The 24,457-nt window shown below is 41.6% G+C and overlaps 1 protein-coding gene across 1 annotated transcript; it reads left to right on the forward strand.

The window, feature by feature from the left end:
- Positions 1-24,457, forward strand: STK17A (serine/threonine kinase 17a). The gene is made up of 7 exons (XM_054385230.1): positions 1-185; positions 8,096-8,308; positions 14,703-14,847; positions 22,183-22,309; positions 23,077-23,125; positions 23,241-23,420; positions 24,004-24,457. The coding sequence occupies exons 1-7, from the start codon at positions 1-3 to the stop codon at positions 24,335-24,337; spliced, it is 1,233 nt and encodes a 410-aa protein (XP_054241205.1). The 3' UTR covers positions 24,338-24,457.

Consider the following 24,457-nt stretch of genomic DNA (forward strand, 5'->3'; position numbering starts at 1 on the left):
ATGAGCCCCGAGGAGAAGCCGCCACCCAGCCACTCCCGCAATGACCGACGGCCACCGCCGCCACCTGAGCCCGCTCCTGGCCGAGGCCGGCGGCGAGGCGGTTTCCTGACAGAGATCCGCACGCCGATCCGCACCGAGCCCTTCCAGGAGCGGTACAGCCTCAGCCCCGGCAGGGAGCTCGGCAGGTGAGCGCTTTGCGTTGGGGCGGGAGGCGCCGCGGAGGTGGCAGGAGCGCGGGGGTGGCCCGTTTGTGCGTATGCCGTGTTCCGCTGGCCCGAAGCGCGGAGAGCGAGGTGTGTGCCCTCGGCCGAGCCTGCTACTCGGCTGCCTAGGAGGGGACAAGTCCTCGCCTTCCCTTTGCTTCCGTATTCCCTCTCTCACTGCTGCCGACGGGCAGCGGGCGCTTCACCTGCTGCCCTTTGCTCCGCTGCCCTGTTGGAGCGAAGTTAAGGTGACAGCAGGAGGCGGAGGGAGGTGGGGGATCACCGCTCCGACGGGTGCTGCAGCCGCCTGTAGTGGCTTCTTTGCCGGCTGCCCCCGCTGCGGGTCACCTCCGAGGACGTGCCCGTGGTGCTGGTGTTCGGTTTGGCTGGGAGGCGGCTGTCAGCCCAGCTGCTGGCCGCAGCTGGTTGTCCGCGCTTGGAATGATCCGAGGCATCCTCAGCCTTTGAGGAGCTGGCTCGGAGGACACTGCGCCCTGCCCTGGGAGCCTGTGTGGAGTCGAGTGTTGCTTGAGATACCTGGTGGAGATGGGAAATTGCCCGTTGTTTGCTTGGGTTTTTTTTGTTTGTTTGTTTGTTTGTTTTTTCTTGAACTTCGTAAGCTGTGACGTGGGATAAAAGCAAGTCGAGAAGGAGACTAGTTGGTGGTAACCTGTGCTAATCTAATGGTGGAACTCTGCAAAGAATTAAACAGCTGGTTAAAAGACTTGGGCTTTAAAGTGGCTCTGCATGGAAGGTTTAGTTGATGGAGAATTTCAACACCTGACTGCTGGCAAGCAAGGCTTGAGGCAGAAAGTGTCATTAAAAGGTTTCTGCATCTCAGGAGATATACACATATATAACATCAGCACCACTAAACAATGGTTTTGTCTGACATTGTCACTTATGAGAAGAATGACAGCATTCTTACAATTACATCTCCTTTATCTAAAGAGTGTTCAAACTGAAAAAAAATAGATTAAATACCCTGAGCTATGGCAAGATACACTCCTTAATATATGTCCTTTTGCAAGTTATGCTGTCTGTGAAGCTTGGTTTATACAGCAGCAAAACCAACACTTTTGGAGCTAAAGAGGAATTTCAACCCAAATGTAGCTGCTGTCAGTACCTCCAGAAAATTTTTTAGGTTGCCTAGGTGTCTGCTTAGTGCTCACTTAGTAACTCTGCTATACTAATACAATAATACCTCTTTAAACATAGTGGCATAGAGCATTCACATGGGAAAGGGGTGGGAGACACGTCCCATAAAGTGAAGAAACTTTTTTTAGCGTGATGTGACCACAATATTCAGGGCCTTGAAATGGAAGCTAATTAAATGCAGGCTGAAAAACAGCCTAATTCTTAGCAACAGTCAAGAAGGCATAGAAGCAATGTAGCACAGGATGTCCTGCTGCTACTGCTGCTCAAGGGTTTGGTTTTTTTTTTTATTTGAAGGTCAGATGGTTTTTTTCAGAAAACATTTTTGCAGTTGTGCCATGGAGTGAGAGCTGCTCTTAGAGCTGGGTGATAGTCATTTGCCTTATCAGAAAATAAACTGGATGATACTGCCTTCTGACACACAGAAGTCCAACTGAAACGTTGTTCTTCACGTGATAAACATAAATTAAGTATTACAAGTAAATCGCAGCATGGCTTTTGATGTGGAGTAATTTCTGACCAGAACTGCATTTAAAGGTGATCTTTACACCTGTTGTTATGTTATAATGAGTTAGGTGACTGTTTCTAAGTGTTTGTCTCGCATTTTGTGCACTAAGTGCACGTTTTGGTTCAAACTACTTTTTTCTCTCCCCGACTTCACAAATTTTTTCACTGCCTTCTCTCTTAGAATACAGAAATCCAGATATTGGTATGCATGTGCTTGGGGTTTTATTCAACAATTTTGAATGCTTTTTTTACTACATTTTGGCTTTAAAAAGTGAATACTTCGGCTCAATACTCCTATTAAATACAGTAGTAAATGGAAAGCCTCTTCTACTTGTAATTGTTACTGTCATCTTTTTGAAAATGTATACTTAGCAGAAATAGTTTCACTTCTGCCTGTTCATAAGGTAAGTCTCTGCTTACGGGTAGAAAATTCATCACAGAAGTCCTTTACAAAAAGACTTGGACAGATTAGCACCCAGGTGTAACAGGTTTTTGCCTCATTTGAAAAGCAGTCCTTCAGCACACAATATCATCTATTTTAAGTCTAATTGGGGAAGTGAATTTACTAACTAAAAATGTTTGCACTCTGGATTCATCTATCCCATTTCTCAGAATGAGGGAAACAATTGAAAAGCTGAAGTTTGGAGGTTTTGAGACTGACAATAGTCATATGAATTGTGTTTTAAAACTAACAGCAGGGAGAACAGAAAGTAGATTCAACACCTCTGCTGAGAGCGGGGCTGCTGCATGAGCTCTGCAGGTTGGTGTGCTCTTTGGCCTCAGATCCAGTCAGTCCATGCATGTATGGTGAACTCACCATAGCACTTGGGGCCTCTGCCCTTTGTTCCCTTGCTCACCTGCCTTCACCAGAGGTGGGAAGGGGCAGGCAGCACAGGAAAATGTGAAGTTACAGTTCTAGCAAAGCAGGGAAGGGAGGTACTGGGACTGCTGGTCCCTGATGGCATGTTAGGTGGTGAAAGTCGTGGGGGAAGTATTGCTGGAAGTCACAGAGCCTGGGAAGAACCCGGTCACAATGTCACCAGAGGGGGTTGGGTGCAAAGCCATAGGAAATTAGGGTTCATTAGTTCTGCTCATGGGGGGAAAGACTGCTTTGGGAGTGAAAAGCTTATGTGCTGCCTCCTTTGATAGCTGAACAGGCATTTGCAGTCTATTGAAATACAGCAGCTAGGAGAGCCAGGTTAAGTTAGGAGAAATACCAAATACTTGGTTATAATGGCTACTTTGGAAAGGAAATTACATAAAGTTGTTTAGGTTGATGTGGAAATGGCAAGGTTTTGTAATTAAATGTTTTATTATATGAAATGTTTGGGCTAGTCTTCACAACCTTATTAATTTTAGTGTCCCTAAATCAGAATGTTCACACACAAATTTTCATCTGCCTGATGTTTAGAATGAAACTTACCTGTGATGGATGTTTTAAGGGTGCCATGTCTCACCATCTCACTCAGATGTTTTGACGGTGCTAGCGTGAGTTAGGTTCAAATTGTGTAACCTTTCCAGAGAACAAAACACCAATTGCTTAATGCTTCTTCCGCTTTACATCTGTGCTTAAGCCATAACTGTACTGCAAAATGAGAAAGAATGTATTTTGTATTACCTAGAGCTTCTTTAAAGGGCCTAGTGTGTCTGTATTTAGTTGCTCTGCTCTTTTTCCTCCTCCCAATTGCAGATAAAATATTGCTAAGCTATTCTTTTATTCTTCAGCTTGTTGGTGGAGTATTGAATTTGTTTCTTTTTTTTTTAATGCAAAACAAGCTACCTGAAATGATACTGTGTCTACAGCAAATAGCACTCCTGATGCTAGAGCTGGGTTGGAGGAAGCCAGAAATGACACAAAACAACCTTCTCACTGGAAGGTACCAGTCACCTCAAATGACTGCTCTAAAATAAGTAGTCTTCTGCTAGCAAAATGTAGGCAGCACATACACATAAATGTATGTTGAGTGCAATTCAGTTGATTATTCTAGTTCCCAGATTTTTTCCAAGTAAAGCAGGCAAGCTCATTCCCCACCCAGATCTAAGAATAACAAGTGTTTTAATTGCCTGAGGAGAGCCAACAGAATAAGGAAATACTTGTTTCTAACTGGTGACCTGGCTATAGTTTCATGTGCAGATAACTCATGTCTTGAATTCCTGTTTTTTCTATGAAGTCTGGCATGAACCTGCTTGTTTCTCAGGTAGCTTTCAGAGTGTCTTTAGGGGGACATGATTCTTGTAAGATTTTGCATGTCAGTAAGAGCACAGATGCTATCACGTTTCTGTCCTCAGCTGCTCTCAGTTGTGGAACTGAGGGGAGTGGCAAAGAGGTGAAAATGAAGAGTTGGAAGTAGGTAGTTCCATCATTTGAGGATAAATTAATGTGAGCAAGTTATTCATGAACATCAGAAATGGAATCCCCACACCTTGCTTTGGAAATCAGAGCCACCTTGCTTTTTGGAAAGGAAAACTTGTAGGGAAAAAGCTCACACTTGAGAAAAAACTGTTTGATAGGAGTCATCTCCTATTGATCTTGGAAGAGTTTCCTGACCTTTATAAAAAGTAAATATTTTCACAGAAATTGCTGTTATTCCTGCATTTGTTATAGTGACAGTGTTTTATAAGTCACTTCAAAAGCTATCATTAAAGTAAGATTAGTTCTCTGTTCTCCTGAGCCTACATCAACCAAAATGAACTGGTGTGGCATAATGTTCCTATTTCTCTGTTTTGATTTGTGATTTGAGGCTTTTCTTTTAAGCCATATAATGTATGCCAAATGCAACAAAGCTAATTCTGGTGCCAGTCTGCAAATATGACATTGAGCTTCTTTGTAATCAGATATGAGACTCTTGTGAGGACTGAGGACTCCTCCTGGCTTTCTAGTCATGTCTCTTCAAAGCATTTTTGTTTGTGGTGATACAACTGGTCATCCATTTTCATCTCTGGAAACCCGCACCAAGGTTTTCCTCCCAAATTTGTTCTTTCTTCAATGCAATGTCCTCACTGCTAGAATCATGGAATTGTTTTGGTTGGAAAAGATCTTTTAAGATCATCAAGTCCAACCATTGTCTAACTCTGCCATGGCTGGTGCTAACCCATGTCCCTCAGCACTACATCTCTGCCTCTTTGCAATGCCTCTGGGGATGGGAATTCAACCATCTCCCTGGGGAGCCTGTTCCAGTCTTTGAGAACCCTTTCAGGGAAGAAGTTCTTCTAATATCCAACCTAAGCCTCTGCTGGTGCAACTTGAGGCCATTTCCTCTCATCTTACCTCTTCCTAATACAGCCAAACTAGCAACTCTCTGATCTAATACCATTTTCATTGTTTGATAAGGCATTCTGAAAATCAGGATTTTAAGACAAGCAAAGATGAGGCATATGCAGTATGTACTTTTTGAGAAAGCAAGTTCATAGCTGTCTTACCTACTATTCTATTTCTATGTAAAATGAAGTATTTACAAGTTTATCTTTTGTCTTAGCAATGCAGTGGATGGTATCTTTGGCTTTTAGCTCTGGAATTATCTGAGGTGGGAATCTAGATTGCTGCACAGTCTTTAGTTCCATTAGCTATAAACATCAGGTTTGTCAAGTTTGATCTTTTTGGGAATTGTGTAGAGAACAGATGAGTTCTACAGGCAGTAGTTACACTAGCTCTAATCATAGGGATAACCATAAAGAATCTGGGCAGGATTCTGGAAAACATCTTAAGTGTTAGTATTTGTCAGGCAGCTGAACTCCTGTGTAACCTGTCCTTTCAATTATATCACCTGTCAGGCTTCTGGCCAGCTCAGCTGAACAGGACATGCATGGCCACACGTGGTGGTGGCAGCTCTTGCTGTCTCTTGCTGCCCCCTGAGCACTGTTTTATTTCCATAGTGACTAACGCACTATGAATCGCCACCATTGATACTCATTAGGCTAATTGCCTCGCTCCCAGACAGTTTTTGTCTGTAGTTCAAAACACCACAGTGCTTCTTGAAAACTGAGTTCTAGAGACTTCAGGCTTTCCAAAACTCCTTTCTCTAGGCCCTTCGCTGGTGCTACAGTTAAAAATGTTTCACGCCACACTAGGGTGAACATTCAGCTGGAGGGAAACTTCATTCATAGAATGGCTTAAATTGGAAGGGACCTCAGGGATCATCTACTCCCCACCCCTCCCCGCCATGGGAAGGGATGCCTTTCAACTAGACTTGGTTGCCCAAAGCCTCATCCAGTCTGGCCTTAAACACCTCTAGGGAGGGGGCATCCACAACCCCTCTGGGCAACCTCTAGTATACCCATCTGTTAGTTCTTCCTACATGTTTTTGTTAGTTGTATGCCGGGCACTTAGCAGGCTGTTAACCTTTAGGTGTCTATTCCTACATCCATTAATGCATTTTATAGCCATCCTTTGACCACATTTCCATAGAGCTACAAAATTCTGTACTATTATCTTCACGCATTTGCAAAGCTATAATATTCCCTCTGTGTGTATATATATATATATGTGAGTAATTGAGAACTTTCTCCCCCAAAATTGGATTCAAGACACTGAAAAGCTGTCCCTGCTGCGTGTCTGCCTTCACAGGCATCTGGGCTGTGCTCTGATCTAATCTTCATACAAATTGTGCTGTAGATTAATGTGTGCTTATGCTAAATATTATTCCTAGAGGAATAACTGTGGCTGTATCAGCGGTTGCAAGTCCGATTATTCTAGCAAGATTGCCTAGCAAATACCTGCTTTGTGGGTGCTGATTTGACTTGATTCATGTAGACTGGGTAATTGGGAAGCAAATGCCTGTGAAAAGCAAGCTGACCACAACTTCTTTCAGCAGTTACATTTCATGGATAGCAGTCTGCCAATAGGTGGGAGCAATGAGAGCGAAAGCTTTGATGTGAGCTGAATTAATTAATTTTGTGAACTTCAGCTTGGATCTAGGAGAGGCAAACCCCAGGTATTCAAAACCAGATGAGGTCTTGTTCTGGTTTCTGCAACCCTACGATAAGGAAAGAACCAAAATAAGGATCTCTGAGCTATTCCTGCAGTTTTTTAAGAAAGCTTTTGTGTATAAATGAAAAAAGTTAGGGTGATCATTTTATCTGGAGGGTAGGAACTACCAAAAGATTGCTGTGTATGAGAACTCATCACTGCATTAGATAACAAGTATTAATTAACTGACCTTTTTAGTCCAAATGTCAAGAGGGCTGGAGCACCTACCCCATGGGGACAGGTGGTAAGAGCTGGGGCTATTCAGCCTGGAGAAGGGAAGGCTCTAGGGAGACCTTATACCTGAAGGGAGCTACAGGAAAGCTGGGCAGGGACTTTTTACAAGAACTTGGAGTGATAGGATGAGGGCGAATAGATTGAAGCTATAGGAGGGCAGGAAGATTAGGAAGACATTCTTTACAGTGAGGGTGGTGAGACACTGGAACAGGATGCCCAGGGAAGTTGTGGATGCTCCCTCCCTGGAGGTGTTCAAGACCAGGTTGGATGGGGCCTTGAGTAGCCTGGTCTAGTGGAAGATGTCCTTGCCCATGGCAGAAGGGTTGGAACTACATGATCTTTAAGGTCTCTTCCAACCCAAACAGGATGTTTTTAGCTTGTTTCCTTTCCTTGGCTGTGTGTATTGTCAGAAATGATGTGGGTTAAGCTCTGTGATCAGTTCTGCTCAATTTGAGTTCATATTCACATTATCATTGCCACCAAAATTTTGTTAGAAAGCTTTATGTTGGCGAAGCTGCTTAATTTATTTTAAATCATCCCTGTTCCTTACTTATTCAGCAGGACTAAGAACAAGGGATTTTGAGAAGCACTAAACAGTGAAAGAATTCTGGGTCTCATTTGGGACATATCATGGTGAAAACACAAAGTGCCATCTTTAAAAATGCAAAGCAGGTTCTGGGTATTGCTTGGGAAGTGGAGCAGGATTTCCAGCTGTCTTTCAGTAACAGTGCTGGTTGCTGTCACCTTGAATGCTTCAGAAAGTATTCTTATCATAAATTATTACTATTATCAAGTGGGGTACTTTACAGAACAATAACTGGGTTATTGTGATATAGCCACAGAAAGCTGGGTTGTGGTGTTGCTAACTTTAAAGTGTGGGCATTATCACTCAGCATGGCACCTTTCTAAATCTAGAACGTATTTTAAATGTGTCCATTAATAGTGATGTAGTTTCCTGAACTTTATAAGGGTGTAATACAGAAGTTGTCAATAAGGGACTTAATTTTAACTTGAAGTTCTTTCCTTTCAGGGGGAAGTTTGCAGTGGTGAAGAAGTGTATCCAGAAAGACACAGAAAGAGAGTTTGCAGCAAAATTCATGAGAAAAAGAAGAAAGGGCCAAGACTGTCGGATGGAAATAATCCATGAAATCGCAGTCCTTGAGCTCGCACAATGCAACCTTTGGGTCATTAACCTGCATGAAGTTTATGAGACTGCAACAGAGATGATTTTAGTCCTGGAATAGTAAGTACTGATAATGATTCCTGACTAAACTTCTGCAGTATTTGCTTAAAACTAAGAAGGTAAAAATATTGTCTAGCAATATGAATCAAGCGAAAAGGTTTTATTGCTTGCCTGTTACTCTTGCTTGAGTTCAAAGTGAAGAAATATCAGTATTACAAGGAGTTATGTGCAGTCTTGTAACTCTGTTTCAGAGCTGAACTGTAATTTATGTAGTTTAAAAAATCCTTAGTGAAATATGAAATGTGTACACTCCCTACTTGTAAAAGAGGAAAGAGGCACTGAGTACCTGTTCAAGAATTTAAGTTTATTTCATCAACAAAGATGATGTGAAATCTGGGTTTTGTGGGTTGTTGCTTGTTTTTTTTCTCACTAGATATGAAAAACATACTGAAAGCAACATCATTGTTAAAAACTCTCCAAGTTCACTGTGATCTGCAATGAAAAGCTCTATAAATCATTGTCATTTGGAGAAGACAAGAAATGGGGAGTTTTGAGTTGGATATTAGAAGAAAATCCTTGACTGAAAGAGTTCTCCCACACTGGAACAGGTTCCCCAGGGATGTGGTTGAATCCCCATTCCTAGAGGTGCTTCCAAGAGGCAGAGATGCCATGCTAACATGGATGTGGTTTAGAGTTAGGGAATGGTTGGACTCCATGAGTGTCAAGGTCTTTTCCAACCAGAATGATTCTATGGTTCAGTGACATTTGTCTGTGTGGTTTCTTTTCTTCCCCTTGAGTTTGTCCAGATGGGTGTTTCTGCAGCTGTTCATCTAACGTGCCAGTGGCTTAGATATTTGACATTTGAATTCCAAGAGGCAGCCAAATGCTTGTTGCTGTTGTACTCTGAGAAGATGTTGTTCAAGCTCTATGGTTTTTAAATAACTAGAAGAGGAACAGTGAGGCTTGGTAGTTCAGAAGTGATTTAACCTGTCTGCTAAGATAAATCTAGTTTGTACAGCTCTCTTCTTGCTTGGCAATTAAAAGAAATAGTGAGAAATCCTATGGCCCAATGTGATCTTGTTTAGAAGTCAAAAGAAATGGTGTCTTTAGAGTTCAGTGAAATGACTGAGACCATGCCTGCTATGGCAAACTTCTTTCTAGAATACATTTTTGCAACTTCATTGTGCCCTTATGGAATTAATGATTTACGAAATACTCAAGCCTCTGTTCTAATGCAGAGGTGTGACTGAGCTTCTGGAGTTTTAACTGCTGTTACTGGAGACTCATAAATACATGCTTTGAACCTTAGCAGCACACATCTAACTAGAATACAGTTTAATTTTTGGATCCTGTAGAGGCATGACATGAGCAATAGAGTCCAAAGTTTGATAAGAGCAATGGGGTTTATGATAATTTTAATGCACAATTACTAGTTTTCTCTTGGAACTGAGTTCTCTTATGATTGCATAACACTTTTAATCCAAGGTATTAATTAGATCATTCAATACTCACTAAATTGTTCAGTAATCATCAACATTATTTGGTTTATATCCATTAAACAGTCGTCCCTTGTGTCAGGTAAATCTCTGTGTGTTAAAGTTGTAAATTACCAAAACAGTCTTTCCCTGACTTCAGCAAATATGTCTGGATGCTTCTTTAAAGTCAGCATGTTCCAGAGACATGTTGCAACAACACAGGTATGAATGTTAGTGAATTTCTGACATTCTGTGTGCAGAGGATTAAAGAACATACCTAGACTGTAAGCTTCCCTAGGGCATTGCAGTTTCTATTAAGCTTGATGGTCTGTGGAGCAGATTTCTATCTGGGGAAGGAGGAAAACAAATACTTAATTGCTGGCTACTAACTTTATCTGCTGAGGTTCTAAAGTTTCTTGTCTTCATGTTGAATCTGTCCTCAAGATTGAGGAGGACACCTAGTGCTTTGCTTTCATGAAGAGGAATATTAGTGTTACATGGAAGGTGGTCTTTCTGGCAGTATCAGTCTTTGATAGAAAACCAAACTGGCCACCAACTGTTAATATTAAGTGCTGAGCAAAGGGAAGCAATGAGACATTACAGTGTTGGCTTCAGCTGCAGCATCTCAAATTGGTGGCTGTCTGCATCCATCCTGACAATAGTCTCTGAATTTTGTTTGTTGTCACAAGACCTCAAACAGGATGTAAGTAGGACTTGGAATGGGTAAGTCTGAGGATACCAGTCTGTACTCGGACAACACCAAGTTCTGTGGTGCAGTCAACACACTGGCAGGAAGGGATGTCAGCCTGGGGGACCTGGACAGGCTTGAGAGGTAGGACAGTGTCAACCTTATAAAGATCAACAAAGCCAAGTGCAAGGGCCTGCACCCCAAGCACGCATACAGGCTGGGCAAAGATCGCTACAGAGCAGTCCTGAGGAGAATGACTTGGGGGTGCTGATTGATGGGAAGCTCAACACGACTCAGCAAGGCACACTGGCAGCCCAGAAAGCCGACCAAATCCTGGGCTGCATCCCCAGAAGTGTGGGCAGCAGGTCAAACAGGGAGATTCTGCCCCTCTGCTCCACTCTGCTGAGACCCCACTTAGGTTGGAAGGGATCTTAGAGATCATCTATTCCAACCTCCCTTCCATGGGCAGGGATACCTCTCAACTAGACTTGGTTACCCAAGACCTCATCCAACCTTGCCTTGAACACCTCCACAGAGGAGGGGTCCATAACCTCATTGTTTGTTTTATTTTTTTTCCCTTGAACTGTAGCTATGAAATACAAAATAACTGAGTTGAAAGCCTTGTTAAGAAGCTGCTCACTGCAGGGGGGTTGGACAAGATGACCTTTGAGGGTCCCTTCCAACCTGATGCAATCTATGAATCCCTGAGCTTGGCAAAATTTGGCAATAGTTCTGTGGGAGAGAGTTCATTTGGATATGATTTGAAACCATTGCTGTGCCTGGCTTGGCTCACAGCTAGCTGACTGTTTTGCTCAAGGGAATGGGCTAGGTTCACTGCCCAGCCAGCAACAATACCCAGAACAGTGTGGCAGTAACGGATTTCCCTGTGTTCTTGTAAAGGGTGGGTAAGTACTTCTTTGGTAATTTTTGTGTAGAATGATTTATCTGGAGGAAGTTATTCTATCTGCACCCTAAATAGCAAAGCTGATCAGAAAATGAAGCCTTGCATGTGAAGCCACCTTTCCTTCTGAAACTTCTTTTGTAAAGCTAAGTATGTTTGTCCCTGGTTACTGGGAATGTCTAGATTTTGTAGCTACTTAAAGACCTTTTCTTAAGAGCTTTCTGGATCAAGGGGTTTCTACTCTCATGTGATGGTGCTGTCTCTTGATGTCACTGTTGGGGCATTGTCTGCTTCAACTTTTAAATGTGTTAAAAGTCAAGGCAATAGTTCAAAGTTCTTTCAGTGTGGTTTTAAAAATCTAGGTAGCTTATGTTTTAGCTTGGTGGCTCCTTCAATGTTAATTTGTTTATCAGCCTGGAGTCCTCATGGACAAGAAGTTCATTCTGAGCTAACAATGTGCTGTTCTGGACAAGAACACCAATGGTATTAAGAAGCGTGGCCAGCACATCAAGGGAGGTTCCTCCTCTACTCTACCCTAGTGAGACCACATCTGGAGTATTGTCTCCAATGCTGGGCTCCCCAGTTCAAGAGAGATGGGGAACTACTGGAGAGAGTCCAGTGGAGAGTCATGAAGGTGCTGAGGGGACTGGAGCATCTCTCAGGGAGAGGCTGAGAGACCTGAGGCTGTTTAGTCTGGAGAAGAGCAACCCGAGAGGGGATCTTGTCATTGCTTATCAGTACCTAATAAGCAAGGGGCAAGAGAATGGGGATGGACTCCTTTCAGTGGTACCCAGTGATAGGGCAAGGAGCAGTGGGCACAACTAGAACACAGGAGGTCTCCCTTGAACTTAAGGAGAGCCTTCTTAACTTGGAGGGTGCCAGAGTGCTGGGGCAGGCTGCCCAGAGAGGTTGTGGAATCTCTTCTAGAGGCTTTCAAGGCCTACCTGGTTGTGATTCTGGGCAACCTGTTCTAGGTGAACCTGCTCTAGCAGGGGCATTGAGCTACATAATCCCCAGAGGTCCCTTCCAACCCCTATGATTCTGTGAATCTGTAAGAACTTTTAATGTCTACAAAATAGATGTATAGCAAACAGGGCTTCATAAGGCCTGCCCATTGCTGATTTTTAAGGTGGATCTATTGAAAATGAAGTGATTCCTGGCTGCCAACAGCAGTTTGGGGATATAAATTCTGTTTCACAGGATTAAGCAGCAGAGACATTGTTTTGCTTATTTTCAGTGGCAGAGCCATACCAGCAAAACCCCAGGGTTGCTGCTGTAAATCTCATTGTGTTATTAATTCTGGTAGTAGATCTTATCACTCTGTGTGTTGTTATTCACTGCTACAAGGAATGAAATCATACTTCCAAGTAACATATTATGGCATTCTTAAAGTATGAAGTCCTATTTATTGATTACAGGAGATTTTTTTTCTATCCCTATCTTGAAGATCCAGTTGAGGCTTTTTTTTTTTAGAGAAATTTATCTTGGGATAATAGAATATATTAGCTCATGTCCATTTAAAAAATATCTCTGAGATCTGAATCCTGTCCAAAGGTGAAATATTACTAACTTTTCCCCTGAAGTAAATAATGTGCTGAAGAAAGATGTGATAGTGTTAGGCATATGCAATTTTTCTAGAGAACTGAAATATTAATATTCTATTGAATACTTCATTTGAATCTTCAGCTCTATCATCTTTGATACAGGGTGAAGAAAAATAATTATTAAGTGGACTTTGGGGTTAGTTGTTTTTTTTTTAAGAAAATCTTAGTTTCATAAATCAAATTCTACTGCTGTACCATTTAGCCTGCATAGAACAGAAACATAAAACTCTTTAGTGAAAGTTAAGATGCAACCCTCTTCTAAATTCTTTTTTTCTTTTTCTGGTTAAGAAAATATGCAGGGGAAATTCTAAATAGCAATAATGAGAATGTCTGGGAAGGCAAAAAGCTTATTACAAGCCATGAGGCTTTTGAAGGCACCAGGACTGAAGGGGCAAAGTTAGTATAGACAAAATGAAAATTTGAGCATATTGAAGCATATTTATGAGGGCACATAATCCAAAAGCACCATTTTTTTTTTTTTTTTTAGAGCTCTCAGTTGCTGTTGAATTGCTGCTGCATATGCTTCAGTCTTCTGGGCTGTCTAGGAAATATCATTCATCAGGCCAGCCCAAGCAGAGGGGAATAGATGGCTGTGCAGAGTTGACATTTGGCACGTTGCAGTTTGGGGTAACTGGAGAAGATGCTGTCCTCAGGGCTTGCATCATCTTTCACCAGGAGATGATTTTCTGTGAATTTCATGCAGAACAAACATGGATGTGTTGATGACATAGTAGTAGCTCAATGACCCATATGCAAAATGGTCCCATTCTGATGCCCTTATGCTTGTTCTTGTTTCAAGATGGAGACTCTGCTCTGCTTATTTGACTGTTGGTGCTACATGCTTGTGTTCTAAACCAATTTTAGTTCTCTAGAGTCCTTGCTACACAGAGATGGTACTGCATGTGACTTCAGAGGACTTTAAAAACATTCCTTCATCTCTAGTTATTTGCATGTTTGTTGTTACTTTCTTATTTAAACACAGCTAAACAACAGATAAGGAAGCAAGCTGAGAGCTAAAACCTTCAAAACTATTTTTAGATGAAAGCCATTTAGAAACTTAATGCATCCCAGTATGCCAGAGACTTCAGAAACAATTCAATTCTGGACTTTACATTTAATCCTCTGAGTGTTTTGAGGAGGATTTGGGACTGGGGCTCTTTTTGCTTTCTGTTTACAAATGCTTACTTGGGCCAAATTTCCATGTAGCTTCACAGGAATGGCAAAAGGCACATCTTTTATGCCCTTAAATGCAGCATTCTTCTTTCTGCACAGTTAGTAGTGTTTCCATAGCAGTCCCCACAGTTTCTGTAGTATTCATGTTCTCTAACTAAATTTACTAAGGTATTTGCTTCTCTCCAAAGCTGCCATACTGTAGAGAAGTCTCCCTAGGCTGTAAAAGCTTGGGAAATGTTTCATAACTGAAAATATCACTACTGGATGCTACTGTCTGCTGATCTTGCTTACAGATTCACAGATTACATTGGGTTGGAAGGGACCCTCAAAGGTTATCTTGTCCAACCCCACTGCAGTCAGCAGGAATACCTCCAACTAGATCAGGCTGCCCAGGGACACATCAAGTCTGATCTTGAATGAATGAGGGATGAGGCTTCAACCACATCCCTGGGCAACCTGTTCCAGTATTTCACCCCTCTTGTTGTAAAGAGCTTCTTCCTAATCTACCAACTTAAATCTACCCTGCCCCAGGTTCAAACCAAATAGTTCAAGTGGAACAAAATGGGTGCTAAGACTTTGTCTTTGAAATAATAAAATTCATATTGTTCTGTAGTGCTGCTGGAGGTGAAATCTTTGACCAGTGTGTGGCTGAAAGGGAGGAGGCCTTCAAAGAAAGAGATGTGAAACGACTCATGAAGCAGATCTTAGAAGGAGTTTCATTCTTGCACAGAAACAATGTGGTTCATCTTGACTTAAAGGTAGGATTGTTGCTATATATTTCCCCTTTTCTTACCCACTGACTTTCCTGTTAGTCATATGTCATAGTAACACTAACTTGTAACGAATACAATTTTTATCTAGTTATTCCTCAAACAATAAAATTCAACCTTTGGGATGCAGTAGGCCCCAGGGTTGCAAGTGTTTTGTGGGCTTGGTGTGATTTTGTTAAATATAAACTTAATTGGATCAAGTGAAATACAGTGAATTCAACAGTAGATTTGTGCTGCACCTGAAATGGCAAATGAGTGTCTTGGGTAAGACCTGACTCACTTTTTAAAGTGCAATAAAAATGTCTAGGTGTTGTATGGCCAGTGAAAAACAGGCTTGGGGGTTTTTGGTACTGACTTGAGTTTTAACGAAGCAGAAGGATGGCAGAGACACTATAGCATTGTGTCATGTTTCAGAATGAAGTGTTCCTACAGGACTGGCAGACAGTACACTACTGTCTTGAACACATGTAGAACACTGTCCTGGTGTTGGTTGGGACAGAGTTTATTTTCTTCCTAAGAGGTGGTACAGCGCTGTGCTTTGGATTTGGAGTGAGGGTAATGCTGACAACACACTGATCTTTCAGTTGCTGATAAGTAGTGTCAAGGATTTTTCAGCTTCTCCAGCAAGAAGGCTTGGAGAGGCACAAAAAACTGGGAGGGGACAGGGCCAGGGCAGCTGACTCCAACTAGTCAAAGGGATGTTCCATCCTACATAATGTCATGCCCAGTGTATAAACTGGGTGGAGCTGGCCAGCCACCCAGTCACTGCTTGGGAACTGGCTGAGCATCAGTCAGCAGGTGGTGAATAGTCTTGTGTATCACTTGTCTTTCCTGGGGTGTATTTCACTCTCCTCAAATCAAGAGAAAAGGTACAGCTACCATCATACCAAATCCAGGGTATTGCTTATGCTTAAGAAAGTTGTACCTGGGATCCAGAAAACCATCCTGCAGCAAGATGCAGTTTTTTTTTCTGTAGCTTCTATCATAGAATCATCTGATGGTTTGGGTTGGAAGGAACCTTTAAAGGTCGTTAGTCCAAACCCCCTGCAGTTAGGATGTCTTCAACTAGAGCAGGCTGCTCAGAGCCCAGTCCAACCTGTCCTGGAATGTTGCCAGGGATGGGACATCTACCACCTCTCTGGGAAACCTTGTCCAGTGTTTCACTACCCCCAGTGTAAAAAAATTCTTCCTTCTGTCTAGTCTGAATATACCTACTTTTAGTTTAAAACTATCACCCCTTGTCCTGTCACAATAGGCCCTGCCAAAAAGTCTATCCCCAGCTTTCTTATAGGTCTCCTTTATGCACTGCAAGGCCACAATGAAGGCTCCTCAGAACCTTCTGTTCTCCAGGCTAACAACCCCAGTTCTCTCAACCTGTCCTTGTAGGAGAGGTGCTCCAGTGCCTGGATCATTTTTGTGACCCTATCCCTACACTTGTATGGAAGATGCAATTTTGTCTCGTTTTGAGGTTGAGCTACTTTGTTACTAAGCGAGGCAGTATAAAAAGTACCTTCCATTATGATTTCCAAATTCTTTTCACATTTCCAATTCCCGTATTTGCTAAATATATAGTAGGATGCCATGTTTGTTCTGTTGCTGAAATCCTTACTTAATTGCATTTTGGCAGCATTACAAAGCTACCAGTAGATTCCAGTATCAGTCTGCACATACTTAATACATAACCTAGCACATCATTAAGCATTCATCAGCTAAAGCAGATGATGAGTAATATTTGCACACAAATATGTCACCTGTCTGGTTTTCCAACCATTTCTTCCAATTACCTCTGGAATCCTTTAAAGCTTGCTGTAGCCCACTGATTTTTGTCATATACATAAAATACAAATAATTCAACTGAAATAATTACTAGAAAATTTTTAGCGAGGGATGTGAGAAGAAATGTTCAGAAGGACTACAAATGAGCAGTTAGAATTCCTTCAAGTTCTAGTGTGCTTATACAAGATACTGAATGTCAGTACTGTGGGTGGCTATTGAATTTGCTTGAAGCAAAGCGTGTAAGATTGAAATACACCTTTTGTGAGCAATAGCTATTCATATATATTCATAGTTCAAGCTGGAATGTTCCTGAGCACTATCAGCTGGGTATCTGTAATCAGAAATACATTGTACTTTGGCTACAGTACTTAGACTGGAGTGTTGTTGATTGCAGCTTGCAGACAAGCACCTTCCTCAAAGCTCAGAAGGAGCTTACTCAAGCTTTCCAACTGATCAGGAAACTTTGGGTACAAAACTGAACAGACCCAGTTCTTGCCAAAAGACTCAGCATTGCCTTGCTGGCTTATAAAAGTTAAGTAGCAGAGCAAATGGACTAGTGTTTGGGGCTAGTAGTTTCCAATGTTATTGCAGAGTGTGATGACTTTTAAAAAGTGGCTTTTAATAGGAATCCTAATTACAGTGTGATTACTGTCACAAGATATAAGGCTATTGGACTTTAGCAAAGCAAGGTTTAGGGAAGCCTTCAGAACAATGACAAATAAAGAGTATTGAAACTGCAGGATTAAAACCCATAATTTCTGAAGGCTCACTGACCCATGTGCCTAGCAAGGCTTTTTTTTTTTTTTTTTTTTTTAAAAGGCCCATTTTCCAAGGAACTCAAGAATTAAGTTGGGTGCTGATTGTGGCTGCATATTCACTAACCCACTGGCTTCAAACCCATCTTCTGTTTTGTGCAGTGGGCTGATGTTTGGAAGACTCGTGCCAAGTGAGCTGCTGTTCAGCAAGTTGCTTGCCAATAGCAAAGTTTCCAAATCCTTGCTAAAACATCTGTCTTATGCTGTTAGTTTCACCTTTGGGTCTCTGAAGGTTTCCCTTTCATTTGTCTGGTACAAATACCTTTGGAAAGGTCCATCCAATCTTCCATCACACGTTACACCTTCAAAAATTCAGACTCTACGCCCAGAACAATTTAAGTCAAAGTGGTTGTCACTGTCTGTCAGCTTGTGGTTGTAGTTTTGTTTTATAAGTCTAATCACCCAGATCTATGAGAGTGACAGCTAGCTTCCTTTAGGTTCTGCTTGACCCCTTAATAGGTGCAGGATTTGTCCTCTGAGACTAAAAAAAATGGGATATTTTGATGTGGCTTAGCAAGATTGTCACCTGATCATTTCTTCTTTCCAAAAGCATGGTTCTCTCCTGAAAAATGTTTGAAATATGGCTTGCTTTTAACAGCTAAATACAAGCATGCCATCCAGTTTTGACTTGAAGAAAGAGCAAATATAATGTTATTTGAGTGCAAATGAAATACCACTTGACAGCATTGTCTTGATGCTATTTAATTTGCAGGGTGTGCATAGATCATAGTCAGGAGTCTTTCATCTCCTCTTAATGGTGCATAAAAGCTGCAGAGTAAGGGAAGACTCCTTTCTCTCTGTTTTCATTTGCTGTTGGACTTGAATTGCTGTTTGGTAGAAGCTTAAAGTAGCTGGGAATGGGAGACTGGGGGTTGAGGAAGGACTAGCTGCTTCTTGTCTACAGTGGAGATGGCTAAAGAGCCTTACAAAGCCCCAGGGCTGCGAGCCACAGCCTTCTGTAGTGTATATTACAGCTTTCTGGTTATCTAGCACTCAACTTTTTGCTTCCTTCTTCTATAGTGTTTTAAAGACAATGTGCTCAGTGAGGACAACTAGGAAAGCTGTCATTTGAAAGTGGTTTGTGTGTCATTTTACACCAGCAGTCAAAAAGCAAACTCATGCAGTTGCCAAAGAAGTGGCCTGATAAAAGTCACAGATGAATTTTCTTAACTGAGCTTCCAGGTGGATTTAGGTTGGAATGTTTATTGCATAGAAGTGTAGTATTAGTGAAAGTGTAGTATTCCTTGTCCAGAGGAACACCAAAGAAACTAAGAAGAGATAAAAATTAAAATAGCAGATTTTCAAGGCAAAAGAACAGTTCAGTCTGGAGTTTACAGCAGTTAGAGCAAAGCTGTTTGTTGATAGGCAGGTAGAGAGTATCCAGGTTCTACAGACCCTGCTTTGATCAATTCTGCCTTTTCTTCTCATGGTCTGATTATTTATTTATTTTTACAGTATTATCAAATCAGATACCTAACTTGAATAATGTTGCAGGTCAAGGTGAGAGATTGCTTAGTTTTAAAACACGACTTTTATTATGTGTCCTTAGTTGCTTTCAAGAGGAGTATGACTAAAGAAACAAGAAGTATTAAGGCCAGAGGCTCATGGAAACTTCTGGAATAATGGCAAATTTACAATGTGTGGATTTTGCCATTCTACAGTCTCTTTACATGGTTCTAAATTCTGCTGACAAGGCTGGGCTTAAGTGTATCCTCTTTTGCTAAGCACACTTACTACAGACAATTTGTATGACTCAGAGTTAGGTTTCCAGATGAGACTGGATCTTGGTCTACATTGCCTTACTTTGGCCTTTGCCTTGATATCCACAGTGTCCAGAAAGCCATGTTCTTCATGGGACAGTAATTTAGCCCAATTTAAGTTAAAAACTTAAATCCTGGGTTTCTGGTTGTTCAGAGTATGCCTGGAAAAATACAGTCTTTAGTCTTGTTTGAGGATACGGCGTTTGTTCAGTCTGGAGAAGAGGAAGCTGAGGGGAGATCCTCTTGCTCTCTACAGCTCCCTGAACAGAGATTGTAATGAGGTAGGGGTTGATCTCTTCTTCCTAGTAACAGGTAACAGGGCAAGAGGAAATGGCCTCAGGTTGCTCCAGGGGAGGTTTAGGTTAGATATTAGGAAAAATTTCTTCACTGAAAGAGTGGTCAGGCATTGGAGCAGGCTGCCCAGGGAGGTGGTGGAATTGACAGCACTGTAAATGTTCACAAAATGTGTGGATGTAGCGCTTCAGGACCTGGCTTAGTGGTGGACTTGTCAGTGTTAACAGTTGGACCTGATGGTTTTAGAGGTGTTTTCCAACTTCCTGATTCTACAGTCTTTCCCAAGGTACCTGTCTCTGGCTGTGCTAGCTCTGAGACTGGGCTGGACACCTGTGGCCATGTCAGGTGGCTTGTGTGCACATGCCAGTCTTGTGGCACAGCCATTCAGGCTGCCCACCCATTTATGCCAAGGAGCTCTCCTTTGGAAGATTTTGTTCAATGCAAAAGGTAAAGGGTTCTAAACTGGAACCTTTGAGCCTTCCTGCAGTAGAGGGGGAGGTTTCTCAATGTTGCCATCCGACTGTTTCCTTCAGCCGTTTCATTACTGTTTGATGCTAATAGTGAAAGGCCCTTTTTAGAATGGCTACCAGGAGAGCCTCTGGCCTCTGTTGCCCTTGCATTTGTGGACTAATCAGCATTAGACAAACCTCTGGATGTATTATAGCAGAGGAAAACCAAAAGAGAAACAGCATTAGAGATGTGGGGAAATGATTTTTCCTTTCCTTAGAGTAGTTGTGTTGAGCTGAAACTCTAAGTTCAAAGCTGTGGCTTCTTAAAGGTGTTCAGACTGTCACTTCACAAGTGAGGTGAACGACCCCCATGATGCCTTAAGAGAATTAAAACAACTGGTATTGCATGATACATTGCTTTAGGGTCATGGCTCAGTTCCTGCTGTAGATAGGGGGGGTTTCTGAATAGCTGTGTTTTTAGTAATAAGATGGCTTTTTAAAAAGAAGAAAGACTTCTAACAACTACATTATCTACTAAAATATTGTAAAACAGGGTTTTGTAAAACATTTCCATTATAAAGCTTTCCTCATTTAAATGTAGAGAACAAATGCTGTTCTCATGGCTTTTGTTTGCCTTTTCAGAAAGTAGTTGAATTTCCCACTGGGAAGAACATCTAAGAGGCTAATGAGGGAGGCATAGTCAGCTTTTTTTGGATGTTTGCTTTTCTAATACAAATACAAAATAACAAATGTGAGCTATAAAGCAGATGGTAATGTACAGCTCCAAAAGCCTTTGTACAGCCACCAGATCCCAGTTGGTAAGCAAATACAACAACAAAAAAAAAGCTGTTCTTAATACACAGATTTACAAACAAAGTGCATTGGGACAACATCATGGAGTCAGTTTGAAATACCATAGTTTAATTTTGCAGGCATGAAAAAAATTGACTACATTTAGATCTTGGAGCAAGGAGAACTGGCCCAAGGTTTTTAAAATGTTCTTGCAGAGTTTTGTTTCCATGTTCAAAAGGCAACTGTTCCTGTGGGAGCATGCCTTCATGGGGATGAGGAGAGAATAGCTCAGGGATTAGGAAAAGAAGTATGAATGCTGGTCTTACTCCAGTTGGGTTATCAATCATAGAATCGTAGAGTGGTTTGGGTTGGAAGGGACCTCCAAAGGTCACCCAATCCGACCCCCCTGCAGTGAGCAGGGATATTGCCTATTAGATCAGGTTGCCCAGAGCCCCGTTGAGCCTGAGCTTGAATACCTCCAAGCCTCAGCCACCACTGATGCAAGATGCTCCAGATTCCCAATAAATAAAAGCTGATACACTTTTATGGAACTTATGCTCACCAGAGACATGAGCCCCATGTCAGCTATCAGTGGTACCATTCAGAGAGTTTAATGACTGAACCCAATATGACATTGGCCTGGGAGCAGGGAGAGTCATACCTTGTTTAGGGTTTTTTGGCAAGGATATCCTTCAGCTGAAAAAAAAAAAAAAAAATCCTGAGACCTGTTTTCCAAGGTTAATTTTCAGATTATTTTTTAACTGAACTACCATTTAAAGTACAGTGAGGAACTTCTTAATGACCACAGTGTTGCTTTGAAGGATGACAAGCCAAGATCTAGTGACGTCAGCACAAACAAGTTTATCCAAAGGTGATGCTCTTAAAAACCTGTTTTGCAGGCTGCTGTATTTTTTAAAACTGTCTTCAGTTAGTGCTCTGTAATACAATTGTTTGTACTTTGAACAAGATTGAGGTCGGTTGCAACAGACTTTCTTTAAACAGGTGTAGTCCAAACAGTTTTGTGTGCTCAGGCTTTTTAATATGGTTGGGTGGTTTTGGAACCCTTCAACAGGAGTTGTTTTACACTGTCTGATGGAAGGAAGCAAGGAAGGAAGGGCAGTTAAAAAGGTGGTGTGAAGGACTAAAGGTACACATGGGAGGTATTTATATGCTGTTGTTAAATGATGGCTATTGGTGTGTGTTTTATGTGCATTTAAGCTAATCAAGGTAGGTGTTTAATTCTCAGCTTTAAGCAGAAAATTCTGCCCCTCCTTTTAGCCTACATGTCTCTTCAAGTTCACCTTGGGGGAAAGAAAGAAATGATCCAGGGCATTGTTCCTGTTCTGCATCTAAAATAATTATCACAGAATTATGTAATATGGTATCATAGACATCAGATTTGGGTGATCCTGAAAGTCTCCTCCTTTTGTTTTTCAGCCCCAAAATATTCTACTAACCAGTAAGTCTCCTCTGGGCGACATTAAGATAGTAGATTTTGGCCTTTCCAGAATAATGAAGAGCAGTGAGGAACTAAGGGAAATTATGGGAACTCCAGAATATGTAGGTAAGTTGGTACTGTAGGAGTGAAGCCTAGTCCAGGCTTTTGGGGGTTGGTAAATGCCAGTCTGGCTGCACTGTGTCCAAAGATCACTGAATTACTTGGATGTGGTACTGCTGTGGAATATTGAACTGTGAGTGATCATGGTGTGCTCATCTTGAAGGTGAGTGCATGCTCTAGATGACTCTTATCAGCAGTGATAACTGAATCATAGAATGGTCTGAGTTGGAAGGGACCTCCAAAGGTCATCTATTCCAACCTCCTCTGCAGTTAGCAGGGACATCCTCAGCTAGATCGCTCGGATTAGAAGTTTTGAGTTAAATATTCAGTCTCTGAATATCATCTTTTAGCCTGTGGTGCTATGTATCTATCTTATTTTTAAAACCAGAAAAAAAAATAATTCCAGGCCTTGAAAACATCTTGAAGCTGTATAGTATAGCTTCCTGGGTATAGGCTTCAGTGCTGCAGTATGGAATGTTCAGATATTTCTGGGTTTTTTCATAAGAAATGTATACAGATTCCTTAATTGGGATGGATACTGGCCTGGCTTCTGAAGATGACAATAAAAGGAAAAAGGAAATTATATTTTCTTCACTTAAAGCCAATGAATGATAGCAATCACTTAAGTAACTTGAAGGGAAGTTTCTTGATTTCAATAGACTGTCAATAGGCTTGTCTTTTACCACATGCCTATATAACTAAAGTATAATGTCTGTAAGGGACAAAAATAGATCTTGATTGTTGTTTGTTTGTTTATTTTTTTTCCTGAATAGCTCCTGAAATTCTGAGTTATGACCCAATCAGTACAGCAACCGACATGTGGTGAGTTGAACAAATCAGTGGTCATCGTAACTTACTTCACTGAGAAGTTGGGAGTTTAATGACAGAAACAAGTCCTAAAAACTGGCTTTTGGGTTTTTTTTGTCTTCTAATGCAGGAGCATTGGAGTCCTGGCATATGTTATGCTAACAGGGATATCACCTTTCTTAGGGGATGACAAACAAGAAACATTCTTAAACATATCTCAAATGAACATAAGTTACTCTGGAGAAGACTTTGACCTCATATCAGAGTCTGCTGTGGATTTCATCAAAACTCTGCTGGTTAAGAAACCTGAGTAAGTCAAGCATCCAGTGGTGTGTGCTGATGTGTCATGCAGCAAGTACTGGCATTTTCATTTGTTAAGAACAGGAGAACTTTCACAGAACGTGAGGGTTTGGAAGGGACCTTGAAAGATCATCTAGTTCACTCTCCAGGCAGAGCAGGACCACCTAGAGCAGGTCACACAGGAACACGTCCAGGCAGGTTCTGAATGTCTCCAGAGCAAGAGACTCCATAACCTCTCTGGGCAGCCTGTTCCAGTGTTTGATTGTTCATATTTATTGTGCTGTGACTTTTCATGTATATGAGAAGATAATTCCTCTACTTCCCTCCAGACTTATAGATTCTGATGGTCTACAAGTGTTAGCAATTTCCTCTCTCTCAACTTGGGAAGTTGGTTGGCAGCATGGGAGCCTAAACTAAGGATCTATGAACTCCTTTATTTCCAGCGTTAACAGTTCATCTCCTTGTGCTGCTGGTCTATCAGCTTGTCTTCAATATAGTCATATCCTTAGAACACCTTGTGTGGCTCTCTTCTGCGAGCTACCAGATTTTAAATGCCTGTAGATAGTTCTTTTAACTCTTTCCTTCCTCTCCAGGGACAGGGCAACTGCTGAAGAATGTCTTCAACACCCATGGTTAGAACAAAGTGATAATCCTGCTTGCAGGGCCTGCAGTAAGAGCCCAGGAGGGGAGACCAGTGACATCACTCAGAAGGATGCAGATTCTGCCTCTGAAAAATCAGTAGATGCTGAGAAGACTGAAGAGGAAGAATCAATAGTGACAGAAGAACTAATTGTAGTGGCTTCATATACCCTGGGACAATGTAGGCAGTCAGAAAAAGAGAAAGTAACGGAGCAGAAAGCCATTTCCAAGCGCTTTAAATTTGAGGAGCCATTACTGCAAGAAATACCAGGAGAATTCATTTACTGAACTGTGTGGAGCTTCATAGCTGGTACTGGAAGGCAGCATTTTCTACTAAACAAAAATATCCTAGCCAACTGAATTTCTGATCTGCAATAAGTGTTTCTAGAGAAAAGAAAATGTTGAGAA

This window comes from Indicator indicator, chromosome 11 (assembly GCF_027791375.1).
Source record: "Indicator indicator isolate 239-I01 chromosome 11, UM_Iind_1.1, whole genome shotgun sequence".
In the NCBI taxonomy this organism is placed as follows: domain Eukaryota; kingdom Metazoa; phylum Chordata; class Aves; order Piciformes; family Indicatoridae; genus Indicator; species Indicator indicator.